This window comes from Periplaneta americana, chromosome 1, assembly GCF_040183065.1.
Source record: "Periplaneta americana isolate PAMFEO1 chromosome 1, P.americana_PAMFEO1_priV1, whole genome shotgun sequence".
Classification (NCBI taxonomy): Eukaryota; Metazoa; Arthropoda; class Insecta; order Blattodea; family Blattidae; genus Periplaneta; species Periplaneta americana.
In genome coordinates, this window is record NC_091117.1 from 44,965,141 (window position 1) to 44,983,739 (window position 18,599).

Genomic DNA, 18,599 nt, shown 5'->3' on the forward strand with positions numbered 1-18,599 from the left:
TTGGAAGATTAATATATAATTTTGGAGATTGAGCTGCAAATTTGGAAAATTGAAATATAATTTTGGAGATTGAGCTGTCATTTTGGATGTTGAGATATAAGTTTGGAGATTGAGCTGTAATTTGAAAAATTGAAATATAATTTTGGAGATTGAGCTATCATTTTGGGTGTTGAGATATAATTTTGGAGATTGAGCTATAATTTGGAAGATTGAAATATAATTTGGAGATTGAGGTATCATTTTGGATGTTTAGATATAATTTTGGAGATTGAGCTGTAATTTGGAAAATTGAAATATAATTTTGGAGATTGAGCTATCATTTTGGATGTTGAGATATAATTTTGGAGATTGAGCTATAATTTGGAAGATTGAAATATAATTTGGAGTTTGAGCTATCATTTTGGATGCTGAGATATAATTTTGGAGACTGAACTGTAATTTTGAAGATTGAGCTATAATTTTATAGATTGCGCTATAACCTGGCAGTTTGTGTTGAAAGTTGGAAGATTGAATTTGAATTTGGATATTGAATTGCAATTTTGGAGACTGAGTGAAAATTAGGAAGGATGTGTGGAAATTTTGGGAGATTGAATGGAAATTTGTGAGATTGCGCAGTAATTTAGTAGAATGAGTTATAATTTTGGATATCAAGGAGGAAAATAAGGACTGTTTTAAAATTTATCATAGTAACTAGAAAGTTGGGAGGGGTTGGGATGTAAACTGGTGACTCTGAAGACAGATAAAAGATTGAATTATAATTAAAAGTTAAAAGGTGGCAGAAGATGTTGAGAATTAGGAGACGAAATGGAACATAAAGACGATGAAAATAACGATTGCTCTAGAGACTTGTAAAAACAATGTCCATAAATTTGTATTCAGAGAAGCCACACTCGTATTTATGGATCATATATATTTGTCATTTGCTGTCATTGAATAAGACTAGCTTATTTAAATACTTTTCGAGTGATGAAAATAAAATCTTTCAAATTAATTTGTATAAGAATGCTCATAATCTTCACAAACATGAATGGGAAATTCCACTGAAGTCTTTAGGAAATTCATTGAACTTCCACCACTTTGTAAGCATTCTTTACGCAATAACTTACACGCATCTCCAATGACGATCTGTACGACGGCACCCCAAGGAATCTTGATGACGTAGACACACTCGCAGAACTGCTCTGCCGCTCTGTTGGCAGGGCACGTAGGGAAGCCGTCGTTACCTATGGGACAGTACACGGATCCCGGGATATCTGGCCCCTGGCTGATTATCGGGGATGGTGCGCTCACAAAGGATATGTTATTCACCCAGCTGGTGACAAGATTTCTGTCTGGTGCAACTGTAAACAAGCAGAATATGAACTTCACTATAGATTTGCAATTCATGTTGGGAATAGTCAGCTAAGCCTCGTGTTAATAACATGTATCAAAATATAATTAATTATTTATTCCGTCTTATGGCTTAAGCATTGAATTACATTACACTGATGAATTGTATGTACTGTAAATTGAATAGTATACTGTATAGGTCAACTGATGAATTGTTTAAGCTTATAAATTGAATTAATCTACTTCATATGAATTGTATAGCTTAACGAAAATAAGTTTGTAAATTGAACTAATTTGATTGTATATGTTTGTATAGTTTGGCTGATGAATTGTATATGTTCTTAAAATGATTACTAGTCTGTGTAGCTTTACTGATGAATTGTATATAGACCTACTGTAAATTGAATGATAATATGTATAGCTCAACTGATGAATTGTTTATGATTATAAATTGAATTAATCTACTTGATATTAATTGCACAAATTTGTATAGCGTAATGAAAGTATGCTACTTTGTATTGTATATATTTGTATAGTTTTGGCCGATGAATTGTATATGCTTTAAATTGAATAGTAATCTATATAGCTCTACTGATAAATTGTTTGTGTTTGTAATTTGAAGTAGTTTGCATGATATGTATTATCAATTTCTGTATATCACAACTGGTTGAATTGTTTATGCCTTAAATTTAATTAACTTGTTTTGTATTATACATATAGCTCAACTTATGAATGATCGTTTGCGTTTGTAAATTTAATAATCTGATTGACTATGTATTGTATACTTTTAGTAGAGCCATCGATGTAGCTCAGTCGGCAGACTCGCTGGGCTGCTGATCCGGAGCTGCGTTCGGGCTTGGGTTGAATACCCCTTTCGTCTTTGGTTTCTTCTGAGGTTTTCCCCAGCCGTGGGACTGAAGCCGAATGGTCTATGGCGAGTCCTTGGCATCAACCCCTTTGATTTGATTACCCCCCTTTGATTTGATTACCTGGTTGGGTTTTTCCGAGGTTTCCCCCACCAAAAGGCAAATGCCGGGTAATATTTTGGCGAATCCTCGGACCTCATCTCATCTCAGTACATCTCGCCGAAAAAAAGTAAAAAATGCACAAAATTGTAAAAATTGTAGAAAATTACTGAATTGTAAAACTATAAAAATTTGTAAAAATTGTAATTGTAATATTGTAAAATTTTGACTTGTTCCACATCTTAAAGCTTCATTGCTCATGTAAGATCTATGGAATAAAATAAATGAATGAATGAATGAACATATGAAAGGAAAACAATGATGTGTTACATCATATTTAGTCGTAATACTAAGGTTTTCGCCCTTTGTAGGGCATCTTCAGGTACGAGATGTAACAAAATGTAATCTAAAATCAATTACAAAACATGTTTTACATTTCGAAGTGACATGACTAGAGTAAATATGACATAGTAACAATATTAATCATCCACAGCAACATTAAAATATCCTGTCAAAATATTAAAACAAATTTAAAACGATGTGAATTTGCATAGCTATGAAGTAAAACTGAATACGTGATGTTGGCATACAAAGTAGATCTCCATAAATGGTGTCCTAAATATATTGTGACAATAACTTGATGAAATTAAATAGAGAAGCATACAGAAAGTGGAAATCAATGTGGTGATTACAATAAAATCAATGAAATGCATATCAGGTTTTTATACAAAGTGCGAAAACGTTAGTATTAAGACTAAATATGATGTAACACATCAATGTTTTCCTTTCATATGTAATTCAATGCTTAAGCCATAAAACGGTATAAATAATTAATTATATTTTGATGTTATTCACTATAGGTAACAAAAACAAATTATGCACCTATAAGACAGGTCAGGATACGTTAGAGTCGACGGCAGCTCGGAAAGCGGTCGTCTGCTATATGCCCCTTAGCATTTCTGGCATATGACGTCACAAGCTTGTACTGTAGAATTAATCAGTCAGTAACAATTGCTTCCCGAGTTCATTTGTTCACGTGTGAGTGTTTCAATACATCGACTAAGTAAAACTGACATATACTGTGTACAGGCGGGGGGATAGTGTTTAAAGTGTATAATTATTTTAAAATGTTGACGAGCAGAACGCTACCGGCCATCAGGTGCTGGCTGCAACGTTGCCACTGCTCAACAAATGCAAATGACTGCAGAAGCGTGTGATGTGGGTTTGCGAACTGTGCAAATAATATTATTAGTGAAGGAAAGAGGGTTTGTTTGGTGTCATGGTTATAGTAATCGACGGCTAAGGTCATTATTGTCTTTTGAAAATTTAAATTCTCTCCTGCGTTATTTGTATTGCTCTCGCGCGTGAAGTACGATGTGGTTCACCTGTGTTCGTATGTATTCATTGGTGAGTCGGAGATGCGTTGTTGCCGGAGTACGTAGAGTTTGAGTCTAATTCTCTAATTGACCATGCACTTAATTACAAAACACATAATGTGCTTTATATTTATTTTAGAGTCATTTATTCCCCTCTTTAATCTGCACATTTATTTATTTATTTATTTATTTATTTATTTATTTATTTATTTATTTATTTATTTATTTATTTATTTATTTATCTATTTATTTATTTATGCCTATAAGAGGGCAAAGCCCCAATTACACTAGACAGTACAGATATTCGTTAAAAAAACATAGAATTGTATATAACAAGAAAAAAGAGATGAAACAAATACAAATGGAGGATAAAAGTGTAAATACAAATTAAAATGGAAAATGAGAAAAGGAAAAAAAAAAGAACAGACAAATAGATACTACCTAAATAAAAGATACAGATATAGATATAAATGAAAAATACAAAATAAATAAATGAAAAATAGTTAAATATAGATATAATAGACAAAAATGTAAAATGTAGCTATAATTGGCAAATTACAGAGTAACAAATAGCAATATTATATAAAATCAACTATTTTCAGTATATTAATAAGAAAATGATTGTATTCCATGTAAGAAATACATTATATTACTACAACCCTGTATATCAAGTATTAAAATATACCGTCAACGGAGGTAATATTGGCCTTTTAAGGATAACTTTGGATCAACAAAAGTTATATATTTGAATTTTTATATCTCTCACAAGATACCGGTAGGAGCCGCCATCTACAAGTAGTCTACAGTTGAAGCTAATAAGATATACCACATTTTGTGAGAGATATAAATATTCATATATATATTCTCTACTGGGCCAAAGTTACCTTTAATGTTTCAATGTTACCCCCGTTGAAGGTAAATCACAAACATATATTATATGTTGCATTACTTCCATTGTTTTCCGTTTTTTAAACATCGAATTGTGAAGAGATATACTGTAGACTACAAGTTAGTGTTCACCTTCACTTAAGTATTATTTCTAGTGTGCGTGTCAATTGCAGAAGTGCGTAATGATAATAAAATTTGCTGTTATTCAGAAATTGATGATTCGGATTACCCTTAAGGGTGTGTGAATACTGTGTTCTGGATAGTAACCTGACCGTAAGATATTTATATATCGATGGCAAAGAAGTGAAACATCGTATTTATAAAAAATGTTAATTTAGTTGAACTACGTTATTATTTAGAATAACTACATTATTATTTACTCACAAAATTGGACAGTTAAATAATATTTTGTCCTCGAAAAAATGATCTTGCGAAGCACAAACATATATATATATATATAAAGTTTTGAGAGAAATTAATTTTGAAAATAGTTTTCTCATTCACCTGCAAATTTACAGATACGAGGTATCACTTCGTAGCCATCGATATATACAGGGTGGAAGTGAAGTAACCCTGCAAATTTTCAGAGCGAATAGCTCATGTTATATACAACAAAAAAGTGTAATATCATATTGATGAAAAGTTCATAACTTTCTCAGATAAAAGTCCCCCCCCCCCAAATATTTAACATCATCTTATTGGGTAACTATTGCGAGTAGGATCCTGAATTTTGTCAAAGTATTAAAAATACTTTATCTCTTTGGCGTAATTCAATAGCGTGGACTGTGCTCGTTTAAATTACATTTAAAAACAACTAATTTCAAGCCATTGAACGATGCAACAAGAGAGGGAAGTTGGTGTAGGGAGACAAACCTAAGTTCTTTGACCTCTTGCACCTGTATTACGAGAAGAAATAGTACTGTTTTAACGAAAATGTGGCCAGAGTGCTGAAACTTCCAACTTTTATTAACCGTTCTTTTAATTACGAAACGTAATGTAAGATTTCTATTCTTTTAAGTTTACTCTATCGTCCCCTCCAATCTGCAGAATTATTTCACTTCCATCCTGAAAAAAAGATATATATATATATATATATATATATATATATATATATAATACACACCGGGTGTTTCAGATCACCCCCGTATCAGCCTTTTTTTTTTCTCGATACTGGTTGTGTTCTTACTTACTTACTTACTTAATTATGGTTTTTAAGGAACCCGGAGGTTCATTGCCTCCTTCACACAAGCCCGTCATTGGTCCCTATCCTTAGCAAGATTAATCCATTTTCTATCATCATATCCCACCTCCTTCAAATCCATTTTAATATTATCTTCCCATCTACGTCTCGGCCTCCCCAAAGGTATTTTTCCCTCCGTTCTCCCAACTAACACTCTCTATGCATTTCTGGATTCGCCCATACGTGCTACATGCCCTGCCCATCTCAAACATCTGGATTTAATGTTCCTAATTATGTCAGGTGAAGAATACAATGCGTGCAGCTATGCGTTGTGTAACTTTCTCCAATCTCCTGTAACTTCATCCCTCTTAGTCCCAAATATTTTCAAACACCCTTAATCTCTATTCCTCTCTCAAAGTGAGAGTTCAAGTTTCACAGCCATACAGAACAACCGGTAATATAACTGTTTCATAAATTCTAACTTTCAAATTTTTTGACAGCAGACTAGATGACAAGAGCTTGTGAGCCGAATAATAACAGGCATTTCCCATATTTATTCTGCGTTTAATTTTCTCCCGAGTATCATTTATATTTGTTACTGTTGCTCCAAGATATTTGAATTTTTCCACCTATTCGAAGGATAAATCTCGAATTTTTATAGTTCCATTTCGTACAATATTCTCGTCACAAGACATAATCATATACTTAGTCTTTTCGGGATTTACTTCCAACCCTATCGCTGTACTTGCTTGAAGTAGAATTTCCGCGTTTTCCCTAATCGTTATGATACTGGTTGTTATTAAAAAAAATGATAACCGAAACCTATGTAAAGAATGGATTGGTGGTAGTACTATTTCCCATAACAAGCCGGAAGTAGGGGTACCTGTGGTCAAGTTCGAAATTTCAAATTAGAACATTAGTCATTGAAGGTACCATCAGAAACTACTTTTAAAAGAAACAACATTTACTGATACAACCATGAACTCTGGCATAGTATTGTCCTGGGACAGAGTTTTATCTCCGGAAAATAGTTACGATGTGTGAGCTGTGGTCAATGGTGTTGTTTATTTTGTTTTTCATGTCTTTAATAAACGATATTTCCTTGCATTCATTATTCTAGTATCACTGTATTTAATAGAAAGCATGAATGAGTGAAGGAGATGCGTAGATAATTTTTCAGGTACTTACCTAGGTAACGATCATATCGTCCTTTGTTAAAAAATTGTGTTCTATCCTTGATGTTGAATCCGAAATAAAGAGGCACGCTTATACGAGGAGTAGTGGTGAGGACGTTCTTGGTGTCAGGATTGGAGCTAATCAACTGACTGACACATATTCCTCCTTGTCCGGAACCGCAGGTCGCATTCTCTGGGTTGAGTATCTAAACAGTTGTGAGAGGTCGTATTTTAGTTAAAATATTTGTTACATTCATGCCGATTTAATTTACAGAGCTCGATGGTACTATGTCTGAGGAACAAAATGGATTAGCCTACGTCTTTTAGGGTGGTATTCATAGACATGTCCACACCTGTGGAGTAACGATCAGAACGTCTGGCCGTGAAACCAGATGGCCCGGTTCGAATCCCGGTCGGGGCAAGTTACCCGGTTGAGGTTTTTTCCGGGATTTTCCCTCAACCCAATACGAGTTAATGCTGGATAACTTTCGGTGCTGGACCCCGGACTCATTTCACCGGCATTATCAACTTCATTTCATTCAGACGCTAAATAATCTGAGTAGTTGATACAGCGTCGTAAAATAACCCAATTAAAAAATTCATAGACATTTCGCAGCACGCGCTACGAGCGTACTAAGCTAGCCCCGGCTATCCACTGGTTACTTGTACAGAATTCAAATCATATCCTATCGCTAACACTGGTTTATGAATACGAAAAACGCTGATCATCCACCGAAAGCCCGCGCTAAAAATGTCTATGAATACGGCCCTTAATGGTTTATTGACAGTAGCATAGATTTACTACAGTAGTGGGCAAAATGAACGCAACCCGCAAGACAGGATTTAAATGGCAACTACATACTGTGGGAGGGGTTACACTCTACAGTGCAGTGACGGATTTACAGACAGTTGCGCCACTACACTCCTACCTACCATATGTAATTAGAAGAGTTCATTCACGTGATATTTAATTAATCATTTTCCAAAGCAGTTTCTTCGAAATTGGGATTTATATCTGTGCATGCTATTTTCAGTTGCGCAAGGATATGAGCATCGCTTAAGCGGGATCTGTGGCTGGACTTTATAAATTTTATTTTAGAAAACAGCTGTTCGCACTGGTAGGTTGATGAATACATACCGTCATTTCCCATGGAACACAACTATGGTTCAGGATACAACCATTCAAAGACCATTGTAGAAGTAACATAGACCATTCGTAGATAGCTGCAGTGACTTGAATTTAAACTACAGTACAGCAAAAATATAGATAAACGAAGTACTACGTTATGGAGTAAAAAATTTGATTAGTTGTATCGTGGACAATAGTTATGTTCCAGGACCATAGTTATGGGAAATGACGGTACTTATTTTTTAAGCAAACTGTCTAAGCAGTGGATATGTAGTACTGGACATCTTTTAAAATATTGTGACAACGACGTGAGATTCGAACTCACGACCAGCGTCCCGCAAGAGAGAAGATCGCGCGGAGCACTTTGGGACGGCGCGCGGCGAGAGAGTGGAGAGGGAGTTTGCGCGCGCATCTTCTGCTTGCCTAGAGAGGCCGAGAAATCCGTCGAAGTGAAAGACTCACGAATTCGAACTTTCGAGGCTACGTCGCTGTGGTTATAAATTACGGTCGCGAAGGAACGACAGCAGTTTTCAGTTGATTAGTCATCCAGTCAGTGAGTAAGCCAGAGCAAGCAAGCCAGACTTGTGTGCCGGAGTTCGACTCGAGTGTGCGTCCGCATCTGCGTCAGCATCCGAAGGCCTGAGTTCGAGTGCAGTGGACCGCAGTTGGAGGGACCTGAGTTCGAGTACAGTGAACTGTCTCTGAAGGTCTGTGGTTCGAGATACTGTGAACTCGAGTGACTGAGCTAGAAGAACTGTGAACTGAGAACTGATAGTTCTGATTTGTAAATAGTGGTTTGTAAATATTGGTTAAGATTAACAGTTCATTGTTGTTCGTACTAGTCCAAGTAAATTGTCATTGTCGTCGGTGGAGTGCTATAACGAATACTTTGTTGAGTGAAAATCCAATTGTTGACGAGAGCGTTCAAGGTGAATTGTAGAAAGGAATTATTGTTGTGACGAATAAATTACATTGTTGTTACTAATAAAATTCACATTGGTGTCAGAATCGGGACATTATCGACAATGGAGAACCTACAGCAGATCCTGCAAGCCATCGCGGAAATAAAAGCTGAAATGAAAAACGACATAAGTGCAGTAAAAGCAGAAATGAAGAACGATATCAGTGAAGTAAAAGATAACATGAACAGGCACATCAGTGAGGTTAAGAACGACATAAGTGATGTGAAAACGGAGATGAAAAGTGACGTAAGTGAAGTGAAAACGGAGATGAAAAGTGACATAAGCGGAGTGAAAGATGACGTCACTATGCAAATTGAAAGCGTTTCGGCCCACGTAGATGGAATTCTCGCCATCGTAAAAGACGAACTTAAGGCCGATTTGGATAAACTAAACCAGAATTTTACAACTATAAACGAGACAGTACCCGAGTTGAGACAGGAGGTAGACCATTTCGACGGCAAAATCCGCGATCTCGAACGTCGTCAAGAGGACTGATGGACCAACATGCTGTAGAAAACAAGCACATCCTCGCGTTGGTGGATCGCCAGGCTAGAGAACATAAACAGATAGTTGCCGAGGAGGTTCGACGTGCCATGCAAGAAGCGGCCACAGAGTTGAGGACTCCCTATAGTGGCCCTGCGGAACCATCGCCTTCAGCCAGACATCACAACGTCAAGACGTCGAAGTTCGACGGTACGACGTCTTGGGCGATATTCCGTCGCCAGTTCGAGGCCATCGCAGAGCACAATGGGTGGACGCCAGCAGAGAATACTACTCAGCTGCTGGCCGCGCTTCAGGGACAGGCGTCGGAGATTCTTCACAGCGTTCCAGAAGATGGGACAGCCGCTGAGATAATGGCGGCCTTGGAGGGACGTTATGGTGACCATCAACTTGCTGCAGCATTCAGGACCCAACTGAAAACGAGGGTCCAACAGTCAGGCGAGTCCCTGCAAGAATTTGCAATGGTGGTGGAACAACTGGCCCACAAGGCCCTCAGGGGCCTACCTAATGATTTCATCGCTGGAGAGGCGGCCTACACCTTCGGCAGCGGAGTTCGAGACCCCGAAATCAGACAACAGCTACTCTTGGCAGAGCATCGCACTATCAACGCAGCTCTGGCGGCGGCCCTCAGGATGGAGGCGGCCAAGTCGGCGGCGGGAGTCTCAACACCGCACTGGATCAGGAGCGTCACGGCGACGGATGCTGGGGGCGCCAACCGAAGCCACCCGAGCAGCAGTCAACGGAGCTGCGGAGACGACGGGCGCACACCTGCTGGTCCTGTGGCAAACCGGGACACTTGAGAAGGGACTGTGACCGATCCGGTCACAGGCAGGAGAGAGAGGTGGCCGACGTCGAGGAGCGCCAACAGTCAACGGAGCGGCGGAGACGACGGGCGCCCATCTGCTGGTCCTGCGGCAGACCGGGACACCTGAGAAGGGACTGTGACCGATCCGGTCACAGGCAGGAGAGAGAGGTGGCCGACGTCGAGGAGCGCCAACAGTCAACGGAGCGGCGGAGACGACGGGCGCCCATCTGCTGGTCCTGCGGGAGGCCGGGACACCTAAGGAGGGACTGCGACCGCTCTGGCCACCGGCAGGAGAGAGAGGTGGCTGATACCGAGAGAAACCAACAGTCGCCAGAGCAACGGAGACGACGGGTGCCCATCTGCTGGTCCTGCGGTGAACCTGGGCACCTGCGGAGGAGTTGCGACCGACCTGGCAACAGTCAGGAGAGAGAGGGGGCCGATGCTAGGAGGAGCACGTCGGCGCCATCATCACCGTCCCCTCGGCCCGTCCTGAAACCGGTCGACAGAAGGTGCGACGATGGGCTGATTGCTGAAGGACGGATAAGAGGCCGTCCATGCAGAGTACTGGTGGACACCGGGGCGATGCTCACTATCGCCAGACCAGACGTCGTTCGTGGCCTACCTGGGAGGACGCCGCTGCGCCAATACGAGCTACGGACTGCTTCAGGCGAGAGCTTGACCATCCAGAGAGAGGTCTTCCTGGACCTGACCTTGGGGAAGAGGAAACTAGAGATGTGGGTGTTCGTCGCCAACATCACCGAGGACGTCGTCCTGGGACTCGACGCCATGCGGTTACTCGATGCGACGGTGGACGTCCGGCGCCGTATACTCCGTCTTGGTCGGGATGAAGTGTTCCTGATGGACAACGAGGACCAACCCGTGGCCAGCGAGCTCTCCCTGGAGGGCCAAGTGGAAAAGCAAGACGGCGCCCACGCAGTACGAGCATTGCTGCCCAGCCAAACCAAGATTGGGGTGGCACCACCATAAGGAGGGAGCAGCCCGAGGACCCCAAACGTTGGACCGATTAGCAGCCTACCAAGGGACTGCCCGCGACGAGCAGCCCTAAGGAGGGAGCAATGTGACAGCGACGTGAGATTCGAACTCACGACCAGCGTCCCGCAAGAGAGAAGATCGCGCGGAGCACTTTGGGACGGCGCGCGGCGAGAGAGCGGAGAGGGAGTTTGCGCGCGCATCTTCTGCTTGCCTAGAGAGGCCGAGAAATCCGTCGAAGTGGAAGACTCACGAATTCGAACTTTCGAGGCTACGTCGCTGTGGTTATAAATTACGGTCGCGAAGGAACGACAGCAGTTTTCAGTTGATTAGTCATCCAGTCAGTGAGTAAGCCAGAGCAAGCAAGCCAGACTTGTGTGCCGGAGTTCGACTCGAGTGTGCGTCCGCATCTGCGTCAGCATCCGAAGGCCTGAGTTCGAGTGCAGTGGACCGCAGTTGGAGGGACCTGAGTTCGAGTACAGTGAACTGTCTCTGAAGATCTGTGGTTCGAGATACTGTGAACTCGAGTGACTGAGCTAGAAGAACTGTGAACTGAGAACTGATAATTCTGATTTGTAAATAGTGGTTTGTAAATATTAGTTAAGATTAACAGTTCATTGTTGTTCGTACTAGTCCAAGTAAATTGTCATTGTCGTCGGTGGAGTGCTATAACGAATACTTTGTTGAGTGAAAATCCAATTGTTGACGAGAGCGTTTAAGGTGAATTGTAGAAAGGAATTATTGTTGTGACGAATAAATTACATTGTTGTTACTAATAAAATTCACAATATTTTAGCCCCCAGCAGACCTTCACATTCTGCTTTCAAGAGGCTATAATTTGGAAATCCAGTACCTCTAACTGCAATTCTGGGATAACATTTTCAATTTAAACATGAAAAGGAGTGGCAAAAATATTGAAATCTTTCTCCATCCTTTAAAAATCACTGAATCTGTGTTCTTTGAACTCGTATAACAGGTGATTTATTTTAAGAATGTACATATTTAAGTTCGTGTCCTGAATATTTGTAAGTAATCCTAAACATGAGAAATGAAAGAACCGCCTTTCTTGTAAGTGTGATATCCTCTCGATTCATATGATTCTGCGAAAGACATTGTATCACTAATGAAGCTCCGAATTACAGCAATCCAGTATAATCCGCCACGTACACGCGCAGTATTTTCATGGAGTGGGGGAAGGGGAAGGTAGGGGTAAGTTTGATGCTTCGCTGAGGTGTGACATCACTGCGGCAATGCCGCAGGAATGCCCGCCTTTGCTTTACTATGATGTATATCTTTGATGAAGAAATACATTTGGGTGAGAGGAACAAAGAGACGTAAAGGAAAACAATAGGAATAGAAGGAGAACAAGGAAATGCATGGGGTAGGAGGGGAGAACTAAGAGATCCAAAGGAAGACGAGAAGAACAATGGTAGTGCAAGAAGGAAAGGGGACAAGAAGAAGAATAAGAAGAATGCAAATAGAAATGGACAAGAAGGAGGACAAAGGGAACGCAAAGAAAAACGGGGATACAAGGATAACAAAGTGAATACAAGGAGTACAAGGGAACGGCAAAGAGAATAAGGGAGAGATGTCAAAACACTAGGAATACAAGAAGCACAAGGGGAATTAAACAAGCAGGACAAGGGAATAGAAGGAGCACAAAGGGAGTACAAGGACTACAAGATAAATTTAGTGGCAAGAGGAAGACGAGAACAATGGGAATACAAGGAGAACAAGGGAAAAACAGGTAAAACAAGTGAGAGACAAGGATAACAAGTGGAAGAGCAGGAGGACAAGTGGAATACAAGAAGAGAAAGTGGGGTACAAGGAGAACAAGTGGGGTGGAAGGTGAACAAGTGGGGTGGAAGGTGAACAAGTGAAGTACAAAGAGAACAAGTGGGATACAAGGAGAACAAGTGGGAGACCTGGAGAAGAAATGGAATACAAGAAGAGAAAGTGGGGTACAAGGAGAATCTGTGGGATACAAGGAGAACAAGTGGGATACAAGAAGAACAAGTGGGGTGGAAGGAGAACAAGTGAAGTACAAAGATAACAAGTGGGATACAAGGAGAACAAGTGGGAGAGCTGGAGAACAAGTGGAATACAAGAAGAGAAAGTGGGGTACAAGGAGAACAAGTTGGATACAAGAAGAACAAGTGGGGTGGAAGAAGAACAAGTGAAGTAGAAAGAGAACAAGTGGGATACAAGGAGAACAAGTGGGAGAGCTGGAGAACAAGTGGAATACAAGAAGAGAAAGTGGGGTACAAGGAGAATCTGTGGAAGGAGAACAAGTGAAGTACAATGAGAACAAGTGGGATACAAGGAGAACAAGTGGGAGAGCTGGAGAACAAGTGGAATGCAAGAAGAGAAAGTGGGGTACAAGGAGAATCTGTGGGATACAAGGAGAACAAGTGGGATACAAGAAGAACAAGTGGGGTGGAAGGAGAATAAGTGAAGTACAAGGAGAACAAGTGGGATACAAGGAGAACAAGTGAGATAAAAGGAGAAAAATTGGGATGAAAAGAGAATAAAAAGTGGAATACAAGAAGAATAAGTGGGAGACCAGGAGAGCAAGTGGGATACAAGGAGAGAAAATGGAATACAGGAGAACTAGTGAAGTACAAGGAGAACAATTGGAATACAAGGAGAGAAAGTGGGATACAAGGAGAACAAGTAGAGTACAAGGATAATCAGTTGGATGCAAGGACAACATTTAAATAATTAGCAGTTTTTGAAGAAGAAAATATTAAAACTGAAAAGCTGTTGAGATATTAGAAGATTAGAAAATACAGGTGTCCGGGAAAGGCCTGACGAAAAAGAAGTAATTATATATCTGAAACTATTACAGTTATTACCTCAATGTTTTCACAGTTAGAAAGAGAAACTCAATAAGTTTTGTTACGTAGCAGCATGTTACGCGTGTGCATACCATTGCGCGAGGAGAAAACGAGAAAAAGCTCGTTCTGCACAGCGTATGTAGTCAGTCTTGCTCTGAGAGCTAGGAATGCAAGTTGTGCGTGTATCAAGTGAACAACCGAACAATGTTTACCACAGTAGAGGAAGCAGAATGCGTTTTATGACTGGCTGAATTTAAGTCAGCCAGCGTGTGCAACGTCGTTCCCAAACGGACAAGAGCTCACAGTGACAGGTAACACATACCTGGATATGCTGCGAAATTACGCTGTCCCACAACTACCACCAGAAACCGTGTTTCAACAGGACGGAGGCCCCCCCCCACACTATGCTAACCATGTGCGCGCTTTTCTCGATGACACATCCCCTGACCGTTGGATTGGGAGAGGTGGATCTACGTCATGGCACCACGGTCGCCGAACATGACCCCACTGGATTTATTTCTGTGGGGTTTCGTGAAAGACGAAGTGTATCGCACTCCTGTGACCGATATTGCAGAGTTACGTGGCCGAATCTACGAAGCAATAGGAATAGTCACACCGGAGATGCTTTCGCGTGTGTGGCAGGAGATTGAGTATCGCCTGGACATAGCCGGGCCACAAATGGTGCTCATATAGAGGTACATTAAAACTTATTGTGTTTCTCTTTGTAACTGTGTAAAGATCACGACAATAAATTCAAGAGTTTCACAGATACAGTTTCATCAGGTATTTCCCGGACACTCTGTATATAGGAAAGGAAAATTTAATAAAGATGAAATGAGAAGATTGAGAAGTAAAAGAAGAAGGAGAAATATTAATTTCAATAAGAAGGTGTTGAGATGTTTGAGGATTAAATATAAATAAGGAATAAAATGTTTAGTAAGGAGCAACTTGTGTGAAGACTGAGTAGTAGAAGAAAAAGAGATATTTAATAAGGTCCACACCTGTGGAGTAACGGTTAGCGCGTCTGGCCGCGAATCCAGGTGGCCCGGGTTCGATTCCCGGTCGGGACAAGTTATCTGGTTGAGGTTTTTTTTCGGGGATTTTCCCTCAACCCAATACGAGCAAATGCTGAGTAACTGTCGGTGTTGGACCCCGGACTCATTTTACCGGCATTATCATTCTTCATCTCATTCTGACGCTAAATAACCTAAGATGTTGATAAAGCGTCGTAAAATAAACTACTAAAATAAAAAATATTTAATAAGGAGAAGTCTGTCAGAAGAGTTAGGAAGAATTGGAAAACGAGGAACTAGAAATTGTTATTGAGAGGGATTGAAGTAGAAGAGAAAAATACAGGGGTAAAATTTAGGTAAAGTATCTTCTTCTTCTTCTTCTTCTTCTTCTTCTTCTTCTTCTTCAGCCTCTTATGTATAAGGCCAATGACCTTTTAGTCTCTCGTTAGCGTTTAAGGGTGCTCTTCATAGACATTTCGCTAGCCCGCGCTACGGGCGTGCTAAACTAGCCCCGGCTATAGACTGATTACTTGTACAGAATTCATGTTATATCGCTAACACTGGTTTATGAATAAGAAAAACGTTAGTTCGCTGATCATCCACCGGAAGCCGGCGCTATGCATGTCTATGAATACGGCCCTAAGTGACCTTCATGGTGACCTTCTGCCCTTAGGATGATAATTCAGAAGTTGACGGTGTATGTGGGATCCGTTCATTTTTGAACATGCTGTTTCCAATTGTTCCTATATGAATCAATATATTTTGTAACAGATCTAATGTGTAACTCTTCCAGTATGTCGTTATTTCTTTTTTTATCTAATCGTGTGTAACTTGCTGTACGACGTAAAAATTTCATTTCATTTCGCTAACCACAGTTCTGTACCTATCACAATTATTAATTTTTGTCCAGGTTTCACTGCCATAGGTTAAAATAGGCCTGGATAGGGTCTTATATGCCATGACTCTTGTAAAGAACACTGATAATAAAGAGAAAAATGGACTGAAAAGAAAAGAAAACGAAAAAAGAAAGGGTGTTTGGTATTTGTTTGGTAGATTTTAAATCCATCCTGGTGGACAACACGCAATTTGAGAGTGCTTTATTTGGCAGATTTTAAATCGATCCTGGTGGACAACACCCAATTTGAGAGTGCTTTATTTGTACTCGAAAAAGTTTAAATCGATTCAGGAGGACTAAACGGAATTTTAGAGTGCTTCTTACCTACTCGGAAGATTTTTAATCTATCCTAGAAGTCAAAGCGAAATTTTAGAACGTTTGATGCTTACTCGGAAGATTTTCAATCGCTTCTGAAGGACAATAATGAATTTAAAAGTTCTTGATGCGTACTCGGAAGATTCAAATCGACTCGGGAGGACAAAACAGAATTTGAGCGTACTTGGTGCATATTCGAAAATTTAAATCGATCTGGAGAACAAAACGGAAGTTTGGAGTGTTTGATACTAGAAAGATTTTTAATCTATTCTAGAGGATAAAACGGAATTTGAGAGTGCTCGATATTTACTCGAAAGATTTTTAATCAATTCTGAAAGACAAAGCGAAAAATTAGAGTACTTGATGCTTAATCCAAAGACTTTAATCCATTCTGAAAAACAAAGCGAAATATTAGAGTGCTTGATAGTTACTCGGAACATTTTCAATCGATTCTGGAGAACAATAAGGAATTTCAGAGTCCGTGATGCGTACTCGAAAAATTCAAATCCATTCTGGAGGACAAAATGGAATTTGAGAGTGCTTGGTGCATAGGCTACTGCAATTTACAATTTATGAATGGGATGGAATTAGCTTCATAGCATACGTACAACTCCATTTCCAAAACCACCATTGTAGCCCGGGGCTGTAGGCCGTGCTTCATTTGTGCCCTCATACCGCAGAACTGCCAGCTGATAAATTTGTTCATCTGGGACAGAGCATTCCGCAAGACCTCTCATATGTATCCAGTAGGTGTTATGACGATTCTGGTTAGCATTCAATACCACGTCGTATCGTTCTCCTGTAACATAGAAGAATTTGAGATGAAAGACTCTATAGAGCTTAATTTCAAATTTGTAACTACATTACTACCAGAGTCTAGTATATACAGTCACGAAGCTCAATACATAATAAATATGCATCCATAGGTAGTTGCTAACCACTAGGATCGCTACTATCGCCTCATTACAGACAATGCGAAATAGTACCGGCACAGTCTAGTGTTCCTAGCACCCTCACAACTCATGCTTCGTGACTGTATATACTCGACTGTGGTACTACTCCAATATTATTATCCCAACGCCAAATATTCGGATCGCCATTTATCCGGATACATTGTCAGGAAATTTAGAAATTGTTCACTCAGTGACAAAAACGATTTTTTAAATTCAAAAGTCTGCACAATATGTTGCAGAACGTATTCATTTCCGTCTCGTTGTTTCGTGGGGTTGATAGGTGAAGAGCAATAGCATTGGCGCTTCCCTCGATCACGCCTGCTTCCTGTGAGAAGAGTATGAATTATGACTCACGGCCCAGTCACTGATGTGTTATGCAGGTGCACTTTACAAAGCCCTAAATTGTAAGGAATGTTACTATAATATGATTTCCGATTCTTCGAATTTAGTAAAGACCCAGGCTTCAAGAAGGGCCTGGAATAAACTTCCTGAACGATAGGAACTGCACTTTAACAACAAATTAATGTTTTAGTAGACCGATTTTCATTTCTGACCTAATTATCCGGTTCATGCCAGTTCCCAATTAGTATTACGGATAATTGGAATTCTAGTGTAAATGCATTGTTTTGACTACAGGACCTTCACAAAAAGACATTTTACAATTCATTTCGAGTTTTCAGATAAATCAGTTCAAGGTTATGAATTTATATGAATTTTCTCAATCATATAATTTATCATTTGTTGCAAATGAATTTATTTAAAGTTTCTCAATCATGTGATTTTTCGTTTGTTGCAAATGAATTTATTTAAAGTTTCTCAATCATATGATTTATCATTTGTTGCAAATGAATTTATTTAAAGTTTCTCAATCAGATGATTTATCGTTTGTTGCAAATGAATTTATTTAAAGTTTCTCAATCATGTGATTTATCATTTGTTGCAAATGAATTTATTTAAAGTTTCTCAATCATGTGATTTATCATTTCTTGCAAATGACTTTATTTAAAGTTTCTGAATCATATGATTTATTGATTTTTGCAAATGAATTTATTTAAAGTTTCTCAGTCATGTGATTTATAATTTGTTGCAAATGGATTTATTTAAAGTTTCTCAATCATATGATTTATCATTTGTTGCAAATGAATTTATTAAAAATTTCTCAATCATATGATTTAACGTTTGTTGCAAATGAATTTATTTAAAGTTTCTCAATCATATGATTTATCATTTGTTGCAAATGAATTTATTTAAAGTTTCTCAATCATATGATTTATCATTTGTTGCAA

General features: G+C 39.6%; 1 protein-coding gene across 1 annotated transcript in view; it reads right to left on the reverse strand.

Moving 5' to 3' along the window:
* Positions 1 to 18,599, reverse strand: part of LOC138694996 (uncharacterized) — a 73,128-nt gene that overhangs the window by 9,861 nt on the left and 44,668 nt on the right. Inside the window, exons 8-10 of the mRNA XM_069819263.1 lie at positions 16,969 to 17,159; positions 6,927 to 7,119; positions 1,107 to 1,340 (exon numbers count right to left, since the gene is read on the reverse strand). Of these exons, the coding sequence (XP_069675364.1) occupies positions 1,107 to 1,340; positions 6,927 to 7,119; positions 16,969 to 17,159 (618 nt within the window). The remainder of the gene's footprint in view (positions 1 to 1,106; positions 1,341 to 6,926; positions 7,120 to 16,968; positions 17,160 to 18,599) is intronic.